The 18,248-nt window shown below is 37.2% G+C and overlaps 1 protein-coding gene across 1 annotated transcript in view; it reads left to right on the top strand.

The window, feature by feature from the left end:
* The window catches only part of VWA8 (von Willebrand factor A domain containing 8), a 115,588-nt gene that overhangs the window by 23,604 nt on the left and 73,736 nt on the right, over positions 1-18,248 (top strand). The window contains exons 12-20 of the mRNA XM_053455473.1: positions 83-217; positions 976-1,053; positions 2,658-2,818; positions 3,762-3,875; positions 6,641-6,809; positions 8,331-8,408; positions 16,346-16,461; positions 16,832-16,938; positions 17,604-17,710. Coding sequence (XP_053311448.1) covers positions 83-217; positions 976-1,053; positions 2,658-2,818; positions 3,762-3,875; positions 6,641-6,809; positions 8,331-8,408; positions 16,346-16,461; positions 16,832-16,938; positions 17,604-17,710 — 1,065 coding nt within the window. The remainder of the gene's footprint in view (positions 1-82; positions 218-975; positions 1,054-2,657; positions 2,819-3,761; positions 3,876-6,640; positions 6,810-8,330; positions 8,409-16,345; positions 16,462-16,831; positions 16,939-17,603; positions 17,711-18,248) is intronic.

Below are 18,248 nucleotides of genomic sequence, written 5' to 3'. Positions count from 1 at the left end.
AAGTTTTTATATAATGTGCTATAGTGCCATCCAATCTCCACTGTGACTGGTGCACACTCAAAGTGTATTATTATCTACACAGGTCCCAGGAGGAACAAGGACGCTGACAAATGGCTCCAAGCCACGAGACTTCATAAGAACCCCAAACCATGAGCAGCTACTTGCAGAGATGATGCAGTCACACATGGTTAAAGACATGTGTCTGATTGGTGGAAAGGTAAGATCATTTCTCCATTGGGTTTAGTTTGATTTGGAGCTGTTTAATGCCTACCCCACTGCTCTTCACTCCCGAATTGGGAATATGTTCCTAATATATACGCACACTACAGTTTAAAAGTTTGGGGTCTCTTAGAAATTATTGTCCATTAAAATAACATAAAATGTATCAGAAATACAGTGCAGACGATGTTGTCAATGACTGCTGTAGCTGGAAATGGCTTACAGGCGTAAAGAGGCTCTTTATCACTCCCATCACTCCTGTGTTCTAATGGCACGTTGTGTTTGCTAACCCAAGTTAATGGTGACCCCACAATTTTTAATCAATTTTCTTCTGCTGCTGCATATATCTATATGCAGGCATTGGGAGCAAATATACACACGTTTACAAAGTTTTTTCCCGTCCAATGGCACAGATCTTGGCCTGTTTAATTTCAGAACCTTGCCTCATCCAACCCATGACATGGACACTTTAACCTGCTTGGCAGACTAAAACATCATCATGCTAAATGAGACAAGGCATGGGTTTTCATGCATACTGCTTCACCCTGCGGGAAAGAGGAAAGCTATTTTACTGCTTTAAGAATTTATGTAAGAAAGAAGTTCCACTACTTTAATAAAATGCTAATAACTTTCAGATTTAAAGTGAATATGTATTTCAGCTCTTCAGCTGTTGGTGAGAACATATAATCATGTTTTGGCATGAACATGGGTCACAGAAGGCACTGTTTTACAAATTATGTTTTTTTAATATTTTAGGGATGTGGAAAAACTGTCATTGCTAAACAGTTTGCAGACATACTAGGATACGACATAGAACCCATTATGTTATACCAGGTAATGGTCAATAAAAAAAAATGTCCTACACTTATTAAATCTTTTCTGTTATTACATATGTGATTATATATACATATATATTGTGACAGAGTGAGAGTTGTGGATGTGGGGTTTGTTCTCCATCCCACTAACAGGGTGTCTGTGTACAGTCGAGTGTGTATTTTCAAAGGACTGTGACCCAGGTATCTGGTAAATTGATTGGGGCCACCTGTGGCCTATTAAGGGCTATAAAGAGCAGGGTAAACCTAGAGCTTAGAGGAGTCATTTGTGAGCAGAGCAGGGGAAGGCTCTGACAGACTTCCTTTTAGACAATTGCATTTACTGTATTTGCTCAATATAAGAGCAAATGCTCTGAAAAATACCATTATCGTGTTATAATCCAACGACAAATAGAGGTCTGACTATAAGACTAAGATCCAGATTCCCCGCATCCCCCTGCGATGCGCGCAGACAACCTCCAGTGCTGCCTGGCACTTCCGCCGGGGCTTATATGACAGAAATAAAAACAAGAAATTATTATTTTTCTTAAATATGAAAAAATAATATGAAAAAGCTGCAAACTGTTCTCTGGGCTATAGCTTGTTTAAGTACTTGGGATTGCTTTACATTGAAATAAGGATTAGTTGCCCGAACATGTAGTATATCTGATATATACAAAAACTTCCAAGGATTTTAACCTTAATAAACCTCGAGTATGTTGTTATTAATAATGCTGTTTTTGGCCCATAGTTCATCTGTAATGTATGATTTTATGTGATAATATATATTTCAATATGTAAAAATGGCATAAAACCCCAGAATATGAATGTTATATTGAGGTACGCTACACACTTTTTATTCACATTTGTGTGTGCGTGATTCCACAAGATTCCTTGTATTGTTTGTAGATCTTCTACTTTAGACTCTATAACTCTGTATATATTCACATGTCCCTAATTTGAGCTTCAGTATTTCTTAGGGAAAGCTGGCTTTTGTCATTTTGCATGCCTCAGATGCTTTTAAAACATATAGCCTATTTATGCGCAAGTGCGTTAATAAGAAAGTAACGGTCTCTCTTAAGACATTTTGTAATAACTGTGGTTTGGTTGGCATGCTGCCATATACAGCGTGTAGTGAATATTTCCACCATACCATACATCACTCCAAGCTAAGCCCGCTTTCTATGCTGCTCCCAAAAATCTTTTTCTAGTGGGTTTTCAGATGGAACTGGATTTTAATTTTTCTGAATTTTATTTTGTAGGTAGTATGGAAACCAGGGAATTATTTATTATTCTTTATTTTGGTCTTATGTCTTTGTTAAAGGTATAGTAGCTGTTTAGATCCAAGTTAAAAGAATAAAGCAAAAGAAGACAAGTAAAATCTAAAATTGAGTAATTATGTGTTATATTCTTGCTTGTTACTGTAACATACATTTAGAATTACCACCTAGATGTGCTTCTGAACAAGACATGTTATAATGATGTAAAATATGATGTAACCTATTTTCAGCATTGGTAAGGCTGTGCTGGTAGCTGGCGGGCATTCCCTTAATGATTGATAGTATTGTTCATACGTAACGTTTTTTTCATTGTTTGAGATCAATTTTGTGGTTTTGATGCATCTAGGACATGACAGCCAGGGATTTGTTGCAACAGAGATACACTCTTCCAACCGGGGACACTGCCTGGCGACAATCTCCACTTGTCACTGCTGCTTTGGAAGGGAAACTTGTTATCCTTGATGGCATCCACCGTGTCAACCCAGGAACCTTAGCTGTTCTGCATAGGTCAGTAAATGCTAATGGCCGCGTGGGAGGATATGGAATCAAATACTTCACAAATAGGAAGCAGTTAGAAGCAAACGTGATATGTATTCAGACCGTACTTTCTAGGGACAGGTTACAAAAAAAATATTTAAAAAAGCCAGGATAATGCCTTAGGCATTCAGAATGCCAGGGGGTGCTGCCATGGGCCACTGTAGCAGCATCAGAAGTGTATTAGTGTAGCTCTGTTTGGCCCTAATTCAATACCATGCTTGAGGTACTACTACTACTTGGTGTTTTATAGCTGCGCGTCAGATTGTAATGTGGTACAAATACTTTGTAGAATGTGTCTGACCCATTCTTTCTGAGTGATTGCTCATTTTCCATGCTATGAAACCAAAGGAAGTGCCCTCGTTTTTGTAGTGTTCTGTAGGAAACTCTCTGCTTTGCTACCGCAGCCTTTGCTGGTCCTTCTATCACAGCCTTTCTTACAAAAAGGCAAGGCCATTGCAAAGCCAAGCCACAAGAAGCAGATGCATAGAGCGAGTGAATCCGGCTTCTATCTCATACTCTGATCCCCCCAACCTATGTCAGTGGAAGCTGCTTCTGGGAGAAGCATATTTACTGGAAAGACAATGGGCATGACCCTTTAAATTTCTCCAAAATTATTTTTTGGCTAGTATAGGCTACCAAAACGATGAGGTGGTCTAAGTGAGTGCCCACTACATCTTTGACATTGTGAGTGAGTAGGTTTTATGCAGTATTTACTAATGTATTTTTTAATGACACTTAAGCACTAACAGGAACAAAATATTCAACCACTTATTTACATTTTTTGTTATTTTTTCCTACATTCCTCCAAGGAATTGTTAGGGTTAAATGTGCTTTAAGGCACTAATGATCAGATGACAAAAAAAGGCTTCTTTGTAATTAGATGATCGATTTTCCCTTTTCTCTTCTTTTGCAGACTAATCCATGACAGAGAACTGACTCTTTACGATGGCACCAGGTTACTTAGACAAGACAGGTATCAATATTTAAAAGAGGACTTACAGCTTTCTGAAGAAAGGCTCCAAGAGAGGTAATTTGCTACAAAGTGCATTGCATTTGTGAAGATGCCCCTTGGCCCTGAGTAGCGATTTCATATTCTGAGTGAAATAACGTTGAAATCTAATTTTTAGGGGCTTTGTTTCCTTCCTCTTATTGAACTTTAATTACTTTCTTACTGTTGTACTTGGCGATGTTTCGCAACAATAAATGATTCACATTCCTGAAAAGTATAATTATCAGCTTTTCTGGCAATGAGGTGATATACTGTATGTAATTGCATATTAAAGAAAGTCATATTTTTTTGATCCTCCCTGTGCTCCATTTACATAAATCTCTCAGCTTTTTTTTCCTCCATATGATCTACAGCAAGGTACTTTGTGAAACCTGTTTCAGATTGATGGCACTTTAATATGCTGAGTACAATATAGAACAGAATACACAAAGAAGTTGCACTCCACACCATAAATGCAAGAAAAATATCTAGAAACAAATCTCACAAAGAAGGATGAAAAAAGAGACAAAAGCAAGTGAAATAACTCAAACCGTGAATTGGTGCAATTAATCATATATTACCTTTGTGCCATTCCTGGAAGTGTCCCTAAGATAGCCCAAGATCCAACCACTACTGCAATAATTTACGCCTTGAATACCGATTCACACAACCTTTTAGACTCTATGTCTTCGCGTGTCTGACAAACGTACAATTTCTCTTTTTTGTGGCGCCGAAGAACGGGTTTCCTACTCGGCTAATTCATTCCCAGTGTTGACCATTCAAATCACTGTGCGCATATGTTTTGCGAATATATTCTGCTAATAATTAGAGTATGTATGTCCACAGACATGATATCCTATTCGTGGTATTTGCGATTCCAGAAGGAAATGTTTTATTTCTGGTGATTTCTCCTGGTAAGCGGGTACATTATTAAATACTGCCACCTGCAGGGGTTCTGTGGGTTATTGGGTTTCTGTTGCTGTCACAGCAATGTACGGATGGGCAATATGCATGAATTGCCTAGTGAGTATACATCATGGCCACTATTTCCAGTACTCTCATACAAAGCCCCCCACCACACCTCATGTTAAGTAGTCCCAAGATTTTTCGATGATACCTATCGGTTTCATGTTCTTTTCAACATTTTGCGCTCTGCAAGTCCTGTCTCGTTTGGCTGTTCTGCATCCACAGCTTCCTTTTTATGGGTCTTCAGATCGTGTTTAAACAGCCCTGAATTTGAGGACTGCCATCCTGCCAAAGTTTTATTATTTCTCTAACATGTGTTATGTATCATCCACAAAGTCTTTTCCATTAACTGTTCTTGAGAACAGGTTGGTCACAAGTGTTGTAGATTCTCAGAAATTTATTGTTGCTATATTTAGCTTTTCTTGGAGATACATATTTATATAAGATAACGTTTGCCAATGTTTTGCTTGGCAGACGGTTTTCATACTCTGATATTAGTCTCAACACATGTTATATGATATGGGGGGGGGTCGGGATGGCTGGCCTTCTCTAGTTAGCTATTGCACAATCGAGCATGCAATCCAGGTTCACTGAGGACATGTAGTGGTTTGGGTGTGTTTTTCTTCCTGCAGATGAATATCTTGCAATCCAGAAAGTAACAAAAATAGATTACAGTTAATTTCCAGTTATATATTCATTTTGGACTAAAGCAATATTATGTAAACCTTTTTAACACCGGAGTTTAGTGGATTCACACATCTACCAGACATGTAAGGTACAATATAATCTTCTTACATTTTAAATCGCCTAACTTTAATAGAAAATAGTTGTATGTGGAAATTGGTTGAAATACAGAGGATTCTATCATCCATACTCTTCTTTTTAATTGAATGATTCATTACCTTTAATGGGACACAAAAGGCAATGTCTTCTGGTAAACCATTATGCAGGGAAGAAGTAAGGACTAAATGGATTGGCTAAAATTGTAGATTCGGTTCCACACAGAAAAATGTAATGTTATGCAATGTAATGTTATATATAACTCTGGAATAGCATATTAAATACAGACTATTTAATGATTTAATGATGCAGGGAATATGTGGAAAAAACGTGAGGAGTGACCACAATGGATTAGTAAATAGGTTCCATTGGCTCATTTACATGTAGCAAATAAGAAATTATGGAAGACGAGTTCAAACATTCTTATTTTCTTTGTGCGCGGCACTGGACGGACAAATAATCTCTCTCCAGTTTGTACATTTTTCTGTATTGTTTTTTTTTTAAACTTGGAAGTAAGGGACATTTGGCAGATCAGGTATGTAGTCTCGTGTCAGAAACATCTTGCTCTGTGTAAATAAACTTCGGAGAAACCAATGTATGAATTAAGGTGACTACTGAAGAGCACAAGAACCTTTCCTTAATGTTAAATGCAAAGTTGTGGGGTAGATGTGTACAATTGTGATTGTAATGGTTGAATTATTCTACGTAGCCAAGAGCTTGCATGCATTGGACATTAATGCAAGAAGTTATGGTCAAAATGCTTTTGGATATAATTTTTTTTTAAGTCGTTGTCTTTTATTTTTACCAAAAAAGAGGGAGAATATGTGGCTTTTATCGAGGTGAACATTTCTCTCCAAATAAACAAGGGGGTGATTTAGTATGTAGTTGGCCTTCTGGTTTATTGGGCGGTTGGCTGGGTTTTATTTAAGGTTTTGGTGCTCCAGACCAACAGCCTTTAAAATTTTGAGGTTTGGTGAATTTGGTTATCCTCTGTAATGTGTTAATTTGATGTAAAACTAAATAAAAAACCATGGCCCGTTTCCATCCATTTTTCCTAGATCTATATTTCCAATACACCCGTCCTTCAGGATAATCGCTTTAGCAGAACCTCCCGTGATTGGCGGTAACACTCAGCAATGGTTGAACCCAGAGCTTCTGACCATGTTTCTGTTCCACGAAATGAAAGCTTCCACCAAAGCAGAGGAGATTCAGATCATGAGAGAGATGGTGAGATTGATGTCTGTCACTTTGCATTATTTAACATTATATGTCATTCAGATAGCAAATTACCAGCACAAATAAAATAGCAGCTTTTACAAAATCTCAGGTTATTGTATTTGGTTCTTTAATAGACAGTTACTTTTTTTTCTTGACTTTAATATGTGTGTTTATTATATTTAAGGACTCACTGTTAAGTAAACACAGTCACTTTGCTAAGCATCCTCGGTTTCAGGGCTCTGTGGGATGCATCTGGAAAATGTCAGCCTTTCTACAGTTTTTAAAATAAAACTTCCTCCTCGCATTTTATTTGCCCAGCCTTATTTTGCACATGAAACAATGCGACCCATTAAACACTCAGTGAGCTGTAAGTTTTCGATACTCACTAAAATCATATCCGATTTGATCAAATTATCTGATGCCACAAAGCAAAGTTCCCTAGAACATATTCAGCCCGAACCATGACATAATTGCCTTTAGTCTTGTGTAGTGTCTCCATAGGGGCTTAGTAGGTGTTACATGCCTCATCTGAACCCAGCATCACCAGGTAGATTACCAGTTTACACAGAGCGATCAAGAAACCTGCTTCCACCTGCACCCTAATCTGCCACCGATGCATTTGGATCAGGTTATTCCTTCCAGTAATCTTGTGTAATATACATTTAAAGATTACAATCAAAACTCCCAGCTCCACATTTATCTATGTAAAAAGAACTGTCTAAGTCTCCCCTTAATTCATATTATTCATTGTTTAATAAGATTTGGTTCCAAATTGTGGCAGTCTACACGCCAAGATATAACATACTTTTCTGGTTCAGCAACTAATGGATCACTTGGATCATTGTTCTTCCTGTGCTTAGTAGACCAAGGAATTGTTTTGTTTACAACTGCTGTTTAGGACATATTTTTTTCATTCGCCTCCTTAATATAACATGGACATGTTTCCTGGAACATACAGCCTCCGTGTTATAAAACCCAGCATATGGCGGGGTGCTGGTAATGTATTAACAGTGTGGGGACAATGTTGTAACTTTTTAAGAACCCATTAACACATAGCCAGAAGTATTGGTTTATTCCATATGTCAGAAGGTTATGATCCTCTAGAGAGCGTGGGATATAACTGGCAAGCTATGATCCGTCGTAATTCTCAAAAGGGCACATAGAGTAGGAGTAGAATCTTGCATTGTAGAATTTACAAATTATTGATACTGATGTTACTATCATATCTGATAATTGGCTACTTGATCAAGAATCATTCAGGCTCCGTGCATCAAGGCAAAACTATAATACTCACCCAGCTTGTTCGTTTGTAGGAAGCAGCAGAAACATTCCTTCTGTTTCTATGGTGACATCTATTAATTTAGCACAGATCTCGAACTAATGGACCAGAACGCTATCCTGGAAAAAAAAATGCATTTGACAATTACCCTCGATTCTTAGCTGTAGCTACCCTGGCGACATATACTTGTGTTTGTAATTAAAAAGCCTATTAGTGTTTATAAGTGAAATAATATTGTGTGCTTCCAACAGGTTCCAAATGTCCCAAAGGATGCGGTTGAACAGCTTCTGACATTAACACACAAGCTGCGAGGCACAAAAGACCCCACGGTGAGTCGGAAAGATTTTTGCGTGGAAACATTTTATTGTACTGCTTATGCAGTTTTTCTTTCTTTTTATATTTTTCTTGGAGTAAAAAAACAAAACAAAACATGTTTGGTCTTCGCTTACTAACATCCTAATTGCTCCATATTTACAGCAAGAGTAAAGCTACCCTTTATGTTCATTCTGTTAATGATATTTTATCAGTGCTTCTTTTCCAAAACATTTTCCATTTGTCATTGTGTGATGTTTTAAAAAAAATATTTTAAACTAGTTTAAAAAGTGGTGCGGAAATTAAAAATTATGCGCCCCTAAATTGGCCTTCACTCGATGAGCTGCATGCGGATAGCTGAACCGGTTCGAGTTGTTTAACACAATAGATGTTTAAGCGTACCTTTTCTTACAGTTCTTTCAGTTTTTATCAATGGTAAATATGTGACTTCCTGATGTTTTTGCCATACACAGCCCAACCATTCGGCTCTCAAACTATCATCTTCGCTAATGCATTTCTACTGGAAGTGCAAGACCTGTTTGTTCTTTTTAAAAATATTTTATTGATTTTATATCCCTTCCTTGTAGGGACTTATTTTTGGTTTCTGCACTTTGATTCTGATTCATCTTGATTTTGTTGGCACTTGATTTTGCAACAGCCCATGGAAAACTAAGCAAGTAATTAAACTGTGCAACCAATTCAAAATTTTAATTTCATGATGTAATAACTAGTCTGAAACTAGAGGGCCAAAAGCCTAGATAAAGTAACTCTTACTGAGAGGATGGTTGAGAAATAGAACAGTCTTACGGCAGAAGTGGTGGAGGTTACTTCTTGGAGGAAATGTCTTCTTCTTCTAGGAAGGATGTCTCTGATCTGCCATGTTATGTTTCTGTTTTTAATTACAAAAAACACTTGTGCTACTAAATTGAATTCCTTATTTTAGGTTACTTACCTATATATTTAAGCCCTAATATCCTTGAAGGCTTTCAGCACAAGCAAGACATTGTAACATGCTACTTGGACCTGGGAACCTGCATTATTTTAGTAGATTGAATGTACTAGAGTTAGCTGAGAGACATGCAGCTCTGCTTTATATAAAATGTATTTAGTTTATATTTAAAATATATATTAAAGAGTCAGTTACCGTATTTGCTTAACATGCTTGACATACTGGTTAGCTGAAAAATACAAGATAAATAAATTATATATATATATGTAAAAACTTTATGGTGATTACACCTTTCCAAACATGATTTGCACCCTCCTTTTTCCCAACCATATATATATATATACATACCGTTGTTGATATTCTTAAAAGCTAATCCATTAAGTAAAGCCCTTTACACTCTATGCAGTAATTTGCTCAATTAAAACCATAGGAATCTCCTGACGCACTTTATTTGTTAATGCAAATGGCTTAGTATCACGTCAGTAATAGCTGAACTATTGGGAGACATAAAAACTACTGAACAAAGTAAATGCAAAATCTCCAGGGGGAAAATGTAAAAATAAATGCATAATTTCCCTTATAAAATACATTCCGCCTTGTGCCATTAGGTGCATGTTGATAAATCTAACTTCAGCCACCATTGGTCGTCCTTTTTAAATAATTATAATAAACGTTACATTTTAATAGTGCTTTGTTATTTTTTTAATTGGATTTAGCTTTCATAATTTAACTTCATTTTAATAGATCACAATTAAAAGTTATATTTATGTCATGATATTGTATACTAAGTGTGGTATAAAACGTTATAAGATATTTTTGCTTATGCAGCCCCAGCCAGAATCCAGTATGGTATCTCCCTTTAGCAATGTCTGGTAATACTGCCATTATACATCGGTAAATCAGAAATGTATGATATTGTACAGAATATTGTAAACATAGCACATATAGTTATTGATAATGTTTTTATGGATTGTTCATACGGTTAAACTGGGTCATTTCGTATAATATCTCGATGCGCAAGCCGTAGAAGTTGGGAGGTACGCAGTTCACAGGAAAGAGAAACTGTACTTTCTGTTTGTTGAAACCCATTTTGTGTTCAAGGAAAACAACTTTAGATTCCCTAAATAAAGTGAGAGGCAAAAAAAATAAATAATGTTTATATTATCTCGTGTTTGGGATGACAAATTGTGTCTTTGTATGTTTGTGTATTTTGATGTGAGGGCTGTACAAAGTACTTGTTTTTTTCATTAGAATAATGTTCTCAGTAGTTCGCTGTGTGAGATTATAACTCTTTCTATGGTATTGTTTCAAGGACATAACAATTTAAAATGTACTTTTCCATAAAACCCCAGGCATCTGTATCCAACGACAGACTGTAGAAGTAGAAGGGATGTGACATATATGCAAAACGATGCTTCCCTATTCAGAGCGACAGCGTTCACTGAGCATTTCAATTTTCGGTTTTTGTATCTAGACGATGATTTCAAAAGTATATAATAAACTGCATCACAAAGAATCACAAAAGCAAATATAATTTATGTTGCTTTCTAATTCTACTCTAACTCTGCTATATATAAAAAGTTTTCTTCCAATTTGGTAATTGGGGGTAGTTGTGTTAGTCCATTGGAACAAATGAAAAAGGGTTAGCCCTATAAATGTAAGAATATAATATTTGACTTCAAAGGTGGCCTTTTGGAGAATTTCAAATTCTCTTTATTCAATATTGCTCTGAATCTGTCATATTTGCATGAATTCTGCTCCGCTAAATGTAATGTTTGCTCTAATGAACACGTGCTCTGTTGAACCCATCGCAAAGTGACTCTGGTCACCATTTCCTCCAGGCAGTAATAGGTTAATATAAACATCGTCTCAGGTACCTGGAATATCAGACTTCCAGCCGGCACAGCAGTCAGGGGATTAATTCTGCATTAATAGCACTTCATAGCGCGAGATTAGTTGCATTATTTAGCAGGTCACAACAATTGTTAAATAAAAATGAGTTCCCTGGAATATAAAACTTACATTATTCCTGCATTTCATCACATGGTGTAGCACACAGAAAAATAGCGTGTGGCACTTATTGGCTGCTTTAAACATGTGTATATGTCATTGTCATTTATTTCTAACATTTATTTTAGAAATCCTGAAATTAAACAGTGATGTTTTAAGCTTGAAACGGTAGAATTTCAGATAAGATCCTTCTACTGTTATACAGGGAGAGAATACTGTTTCCATGGCAACGGAAAGCCTTAAGTAACATCTCTTCTTATATCCCCTTCCAATTATAATCCAAGATAATGCCCTCAATGGCCCCGGGCATCATCTCTCGCAGGCATGGATTTTAAACCATAATGAAGACTTCACGTCATACTTTTCACTTTAGAAAAACTTGCAAAAGGGCAAAGTTTGATAGCAAAGTTCAGAAAAGTCAAAACTTTTTTTTTTATCAGTGGGATAAAATGGAGAATCATATAAATTTGGTTAGGTTTGACATCAATGATATTGTATAGTAATTGATGTGTGATTTTAAAGTATAAAAATATATACACTTTCGCTAACATTATAGGCTGTGTGTAATGATTCATAGACACCATGAGTCGTTATGTAGTATCTTACAACAAAACGGGAAACCCGTACACAAAAAGAATCTGCTCTTATATATTCCTAGATGATGTGTACAATAACACGATAATACTATTGTATTTAAGTTTGGTCCTTAATGGTGTTCAGGCTTAAGGACTGTTGTTTAGTGATATGCTGCCGGTCTACAGTTTTGTCTTCCTTGTGTCAGAATGAACACCCTACATGAAGGGAACCGATGGTGTGTTTGTTAATATGAGCCCATGGAGCTTCCCAGGCTGACATCTAGGAGGCAGGAGCAGGGTCTGGCTAAGATAGATAGCCAGGCTAGCCGCACACAGGGATGGGGGCTAAACCCAAATAGACCTGAAAGGGGCAAAGTCTGAGCTCAACACCCCCTTCCATCTAAGGATTAAACATATTGATTTCTATTCTCTAAAACTGAGATTGCAGGAGAGTTGAACACATCAGCTCTATGGTTTCTAGCAGTATATTCTAGCAGTATATTCTAGCCTAGGCAAACTAGGTCTAGAGCGGCAGATCCAAGAGGACATCGACCACTGCCCTCAAACCAAGAACAGATTGTCCTATTTGGTAATCACTCTTCTCCAACGTTCAGCAGCATATTCTGGCCTAGGCCGACAGATCCCAATGAGTGGTAGCCCCTCTGCTGTAAAATTACAGTCAAATTGACCTATTCAGCAATCCAGCTTTCCAGTGTACCTCTGCTTAATGGGGAAATTACATTAAAGATTCACATTCATCCCTGAGTGGTACAGCTTCTATAGAACACTATATCTTGTGCCGCATGTGCTTAATAGGAGTAGCCTCTGAGTATGACAACTGAGCTACGAGAAGGGCTGAACTGGTCCTGTATAATTAATCGCTGAAGTAAAGATAGTTTCAGAAATCCTCTACTTTACTAATGCATTATACTGGGCCAAATCACACTTTCTGGCAGGAGAACCTCACTGGGGTTTGCCCTTTTTGTGTTATACAATGTAACCAGTATACACCATTAGAAAGCTGAAAATATTATTACCTATAATCTATTAAACCGAAGACTGGATTTTAAAGAAATCAAGTGTTTTGCAGTGTGTTGCCATACCACAATGCAATTGTTCCAGTTACATGGGATGTTGTAGGTCCCATGACTAAATCTGCTTGGGCGATGGTGATTTGATTGTAGGCAGGGTGGTGGTCTGAAGATCTCAGAGATGGGGAGAACAGACAGTTTCTTAGATATCAGGAGGTTAGGCTGTATAATTCTCTGCAAATGTGAGTCTTTAGTTAATTTAATTTAAAGCTAAAATAAAAAGAGAAGAGAATTCCAGAAAATGGGTGCAGCACTGGTGAAATCATGGAGAAGCGAGGGGGAAGTGATGGCTCTGCAAAAAATATATTACACAAAATAGTGCATTTCATTGCCTTAATCATCTTTTCACCTGCACAGTCCTGAGAGCGGCCCTTGGATATTTCCAATAGAACAGTGAAGGAAACAGAGAGCATACAGACACATGCGATTCATTATAGAAAGAAAACAATACTCAAAATAGAAAAACATAGAGTTGTAAAAATAGATGTGCTGGGAAAATACTTTGTGTAACTCAAACTATCAGTGTTGTCTGCTCTTGATTAGTTTTATGATTCTTACAAAGTCGAAGATTAAAAAAATGACTTTCTGCTGCATTTATTGTCCCGTCTTTCCAGTCATGCGCCAGTGGGTATTTTCATGCTACAATGACGTCTTTTTCTTTTATTTTTAGCTCAGCACCTGTTTCTGTCTTGATTCATGGACTAAGTTATTTTAATGTTCCAGCCAAAATGCAGCAAGATGCGTATTACTCCTCTTTTTCATTGACTATTTTCTAAGACTTTTTAAGACGTTAGACAATTTTTACCATTAATATGCTTTTTTTGCTCCCATAAATGCACATATCTGCCTTAATAATCAACACTAAAATGTACAATCTACCCATTTTTCACATGGGTGCGTTAAGCATATAAAGAAGCATTTATTTAATTCTACAAATTTGAGTTCTTAAGAGAAAATAGGCTTGTATTTCTTTTTTTTTTTGCTCTGATGATGACCACTATTTTTGCTAAATATGGAAACAATAAGCAGAATCTTTTTAAAACAACCAGAGCTGGATTATTTTAGACTTTATTTTCCTTTTCTAAGTGAAGGTACAATATCAAACTGTACAGATACATTTCCAGATACATTGACAAAGTACAGATGAAGTTGCCATACAAATAATTACATGGCATACTAGCCTGCTTAGGAACTCACCCCCAACATGTAACGTCTAGTGGATTCCAGTGGAAAGGATGCTTAAAACCCCATTTGTACTCTGATTGACACATAGGAAAGCAGATAATCTTTGTATAGTTATGGATTCTGATTCCAGTGTAAAGTTTTGGAGATTTTGTAGGATATGTGCCTCTTGTTACGGATGGCCTCTGAGAACACTGAATCATCGCCCTGTTTCAGCTATCTGTGGATTGTAGTAGCCAAAAAATGAGCTGGATGTCTAATAAAATAGACAAGACACATGCAGGATTTTGGGAACAACAGTTTAAAATCAGAGGACGGTCTAACTCAAGCCACGCTGATATTGGTGATTGTAAGCTTGCCAGCTCTATACCTAATGTATCAGTTTGTCTTAGTTGGTCAGTTCTAGTTTTGTCAGACCCTTTGAATGTATGGACTGTAAGAAATGCTGTGTAAATTGTTAGCGCTATATAATTAAAAGATAATAGAGTGTCAGGAAGCATAATCCTCCTCACCCAATGACCGTCTAGTTTGTTGGACTATAGCAGATTAGTATAGTGATTGCTATAGGCTTTGTTTTAAACAAAAACAGAAAGCCTTTTATTTTGTGCATGAATTTGCTTTACGTACAAACCTCGTTGGATAAATCATTTGTCAGTTGCACTGATTTCATATAAATAGTGTTTGATGTTGATGCCTTGCCTGCAGCATTTTCAGACTTGAGTTCTTTCTGTACCTTGGCTTCAGGCCAAGCAGACAGTGCTGCTGTCATTTTACAAAAAGTTTATAAATGCCTTATACTCCTTGAACACTAGTCATGTAATTCCCAAGACACGAACCTGCATATTTCTGCTAACACTGAGATGCTTCTTTTCCTTATTTAAATAACCCACCTCTTGCCTTCATTTTTGGTAAATCAAAATTTATTAGGGTTTTACAAAGATAGTCATTTAAGATCACAACCAAATCACAGAATGCATGTTCCAGGCAAGCCCCAATCACCTCTGACCCATGCGACAGCTTATGGGATGACTAGGAACCTTTTCACTATGTTGTAATATTAGTAAAAAAAAAAAAAAAAATAGAAAGTATATAAGAAAACAGGAAGGTAAAGGAAGACCAAGAGAAAAAAAAAATGGGGGGAGGGGGGCCAAGGATCCATCACAAGCAGCGAGGTGGGTGCACAGACGGGACCAGTAAACCAGTATCAAACATTTAGCGGCGTTCAATAAATAGTCAGAGAGTGTTTGTTCGCTGAAACGCCCTGGGGGTATGATGCAGCAGCATCAAACCCGGGAAAAGTGATGGGGGACAATCCACTAGTTTCTTGGTTGTGGAGTGAATTGTTTCCGAAAAGGGATGAATTAAAGGGCAATCCCACCACATATGTGGGAGCCGTCACACCTCCAACATTCATGGTCAGGGTTCTTCCCGGCGATGGGAACCCTGTGCCATGAAGTTTGTATGAATTTTCCTGAAACCTGGTAGTAACTGAACGCTTCTGAATAAGGATTAATTATATATCGAGAAATCAGAGCAAAGTGTGAAATGTCATGTTGGCTGCAGTAAAATCATGATGTGATTCACACAGTTATTATAATTGGGTCTTCGACTGTGTTAACTATATTTAAACTGCAAACTATGCATTATGTTCATAGAGTCCTCTAATACATTTTGGGTTCACATTAGGAACAGTCTAGTAACTTAAACAATGTATGCGTCAAATGTTTTTTGTGCAGTAAAACACCCCCAGAATAAAGTGTGAGTTTGTGTTTAATGCTGCAGTCCCACTGGCAAAAGTAAAAAATATATTAATATACATAACCCAGCTTCATGTGATGACTTGGTGAGCATAGTGATCCAGCATCATGGATGAGTGACAGGTCAGGATGGGATGATTCAAATGGATTTTTTTTCACTCCTCATTTTTACTTAGCATGTACCTCCCATATTTTTATGGGTCTGGGAAGTTACCATTTGAATGGTGCCGATTATATTGGGTGTGGGTCTGTCATAGGGATTTTAATACGCTCATAGGATGTAAGAATCTCTACATCCTCCTGCAAAGTACCTTAATCCTGCCATACATAAACTGTTAACCTGAGCAAATATATTTGCAAAATCAACCTTTGTTAACCATTTCTTCGCAGGCCCAGTCCTTGGCTTCATCACTATCTACAAGACAGCTACTTCGGATCTGCCGGCGTCTGTCTCAGTATCCAGAGGAGAGTCTCTATCATGCAATAGATAAAGCCTGCCTTTCCAGGTGTGTGTACTATCACGGTCCCATTAATAATGGTAATGGATAATGGACAAGCAATTCTAAAAAATAAAGTGTAGCTTTAATCAGAATATACCTCTACTCAGATATCTGGAATGCTACAGACTGGTTTTAGAGTTTAAATTCCTAATCTTGTCTGGTTGTGAACATGAGATCTGCAGTCACCATGTCAGTTGCAATATTGATATGAATGTACCGGTAATTGAGAGTAAGAAATGGTCCTCCTTCACGTCAGCCTTCAGATGAACATGGTGGATTTATTATGATCCTATAACTGCACCAACTTCCACGCAGATAATGCATTAATATGGTTGACTCTGTTTAAAATGGGAAACATACATGTTTTATTCACTAGGTTTTTACCAAGTCTGGCCAGATCAGCTTTACAGAAAAACTTGAGAGATTCTGGGATAGAAGAAACCAAGGGAGATTTGGAGAGAACACTGGACACCGAGTACACCTGTAAGACAATTTGATACTATTTATGTTGTATAGTTGTCTTCTTTTATAATGAAACTTGATACAAACAGTTTAATCTTTATAACCTTATATACAAACCATATAAATGATAAATGTAATTATATAGATAGTCTCGCTTTTTTGTTAATTGTAGAATTTTGAATCAATATTAGTATGTTACGTAAGTGTTACTTAAGTACAGCGCCCTGAGGTTTCTTGGCTCTCCCTGATATCTCAGTTAGTGATGGACAACTTATTATTATTATTATACTTTATTTATAAAGCGCCGACAGATTCCACAGCGCTGTACAAAGAAAATGATACCGATAACGACAAGTACAATACAGCAATTGACATACAGATACAAGAGGAATGAAGGGCCCTGTTCCCGCAGGAACTTACAATCTAGGTGTAACTCTATGCTCTATCCAGGTTAGAAAGTAGATTCGCTTATATGGGAAACTGCCCCCTCATTCAATATTAAAACATCTGCAGGTATGCATATGTGGTAGTTTCTAATGTGTGTCAATGACTTTAATTTCAGTTCTTTGACAACCTTTGTTGTGCATTGGTAGGAATGACCCTGTAGTAGCAGTAGCGTTCTTCAATGAAATTTTCCCGTTTAGCTCAGTACAACACTAATTATTCAAAATGTACCTTCTTTTTAGGTGAAATCATATCGGGCATTCTGCGGGTTGGCAGTGTCACGGTGCCTGTATTTCACCCAGACGAGAAGATAAAAGTTCCCGATGTTCTGTTTTATGAAAACACACAGGTAACTAATAAACTGTATGCTTCACTCAACCTTGAACACAGGTGTACGGCATGAATGAAGAATAGCTTTGCAGACAATGCTTGCGTATTCAGAGCAAGGCACAGTTATCCAGTCTTTGTAATTGAACCAATGACAAATTAAATGATATGCTTTATAACCTTGTGTAACGGTATATTTGATCCACGTAATTACATTTCTCATTATTCTGATCATGACACTATTGTATTGACTTTTAGCAGATCAAAATAGTTAAATGAACAGATTTTGTGATAAATCGTCAGCTCTTTCTAAATCTTATCAGCTGAAAGGGCGCGATGTCCCAAAAGGCAGAAAACCGAGAATAACGGTGCCTGTCCTGTTTTGGTACACTCCTGGCCGACTGGCGGATGTGTATCGCTGTACATGGGGACTGCATTATGCTACGGTCTGCCTTCTTCTTCAAGAGTGCCATCAACATTTCCAGATGCAGTCCCGCAGATCCCTTAATCCGGCACTGACTACATTGCCTACACTCTGGGACATTTCATTAAACCGATTT

Source organism: Spea bombifrons, chromosome 2, assembly GCF_027358695.1.
Source record: "Spea bombifrons isolate aSpeBom1 chromosome 2, aSpeBom1.2.pri, whole genome shotgun sequence".
NCBI lineage: Eukaryota > Metazoa > Chordata > Amphibia > Anura > Pelobatidae > Spea > Spea bombifrons.
Note: the sequence above shows the minus strand (reverse complement) of the source record. Positions and strands in the feature narration are given on the sequence as shown.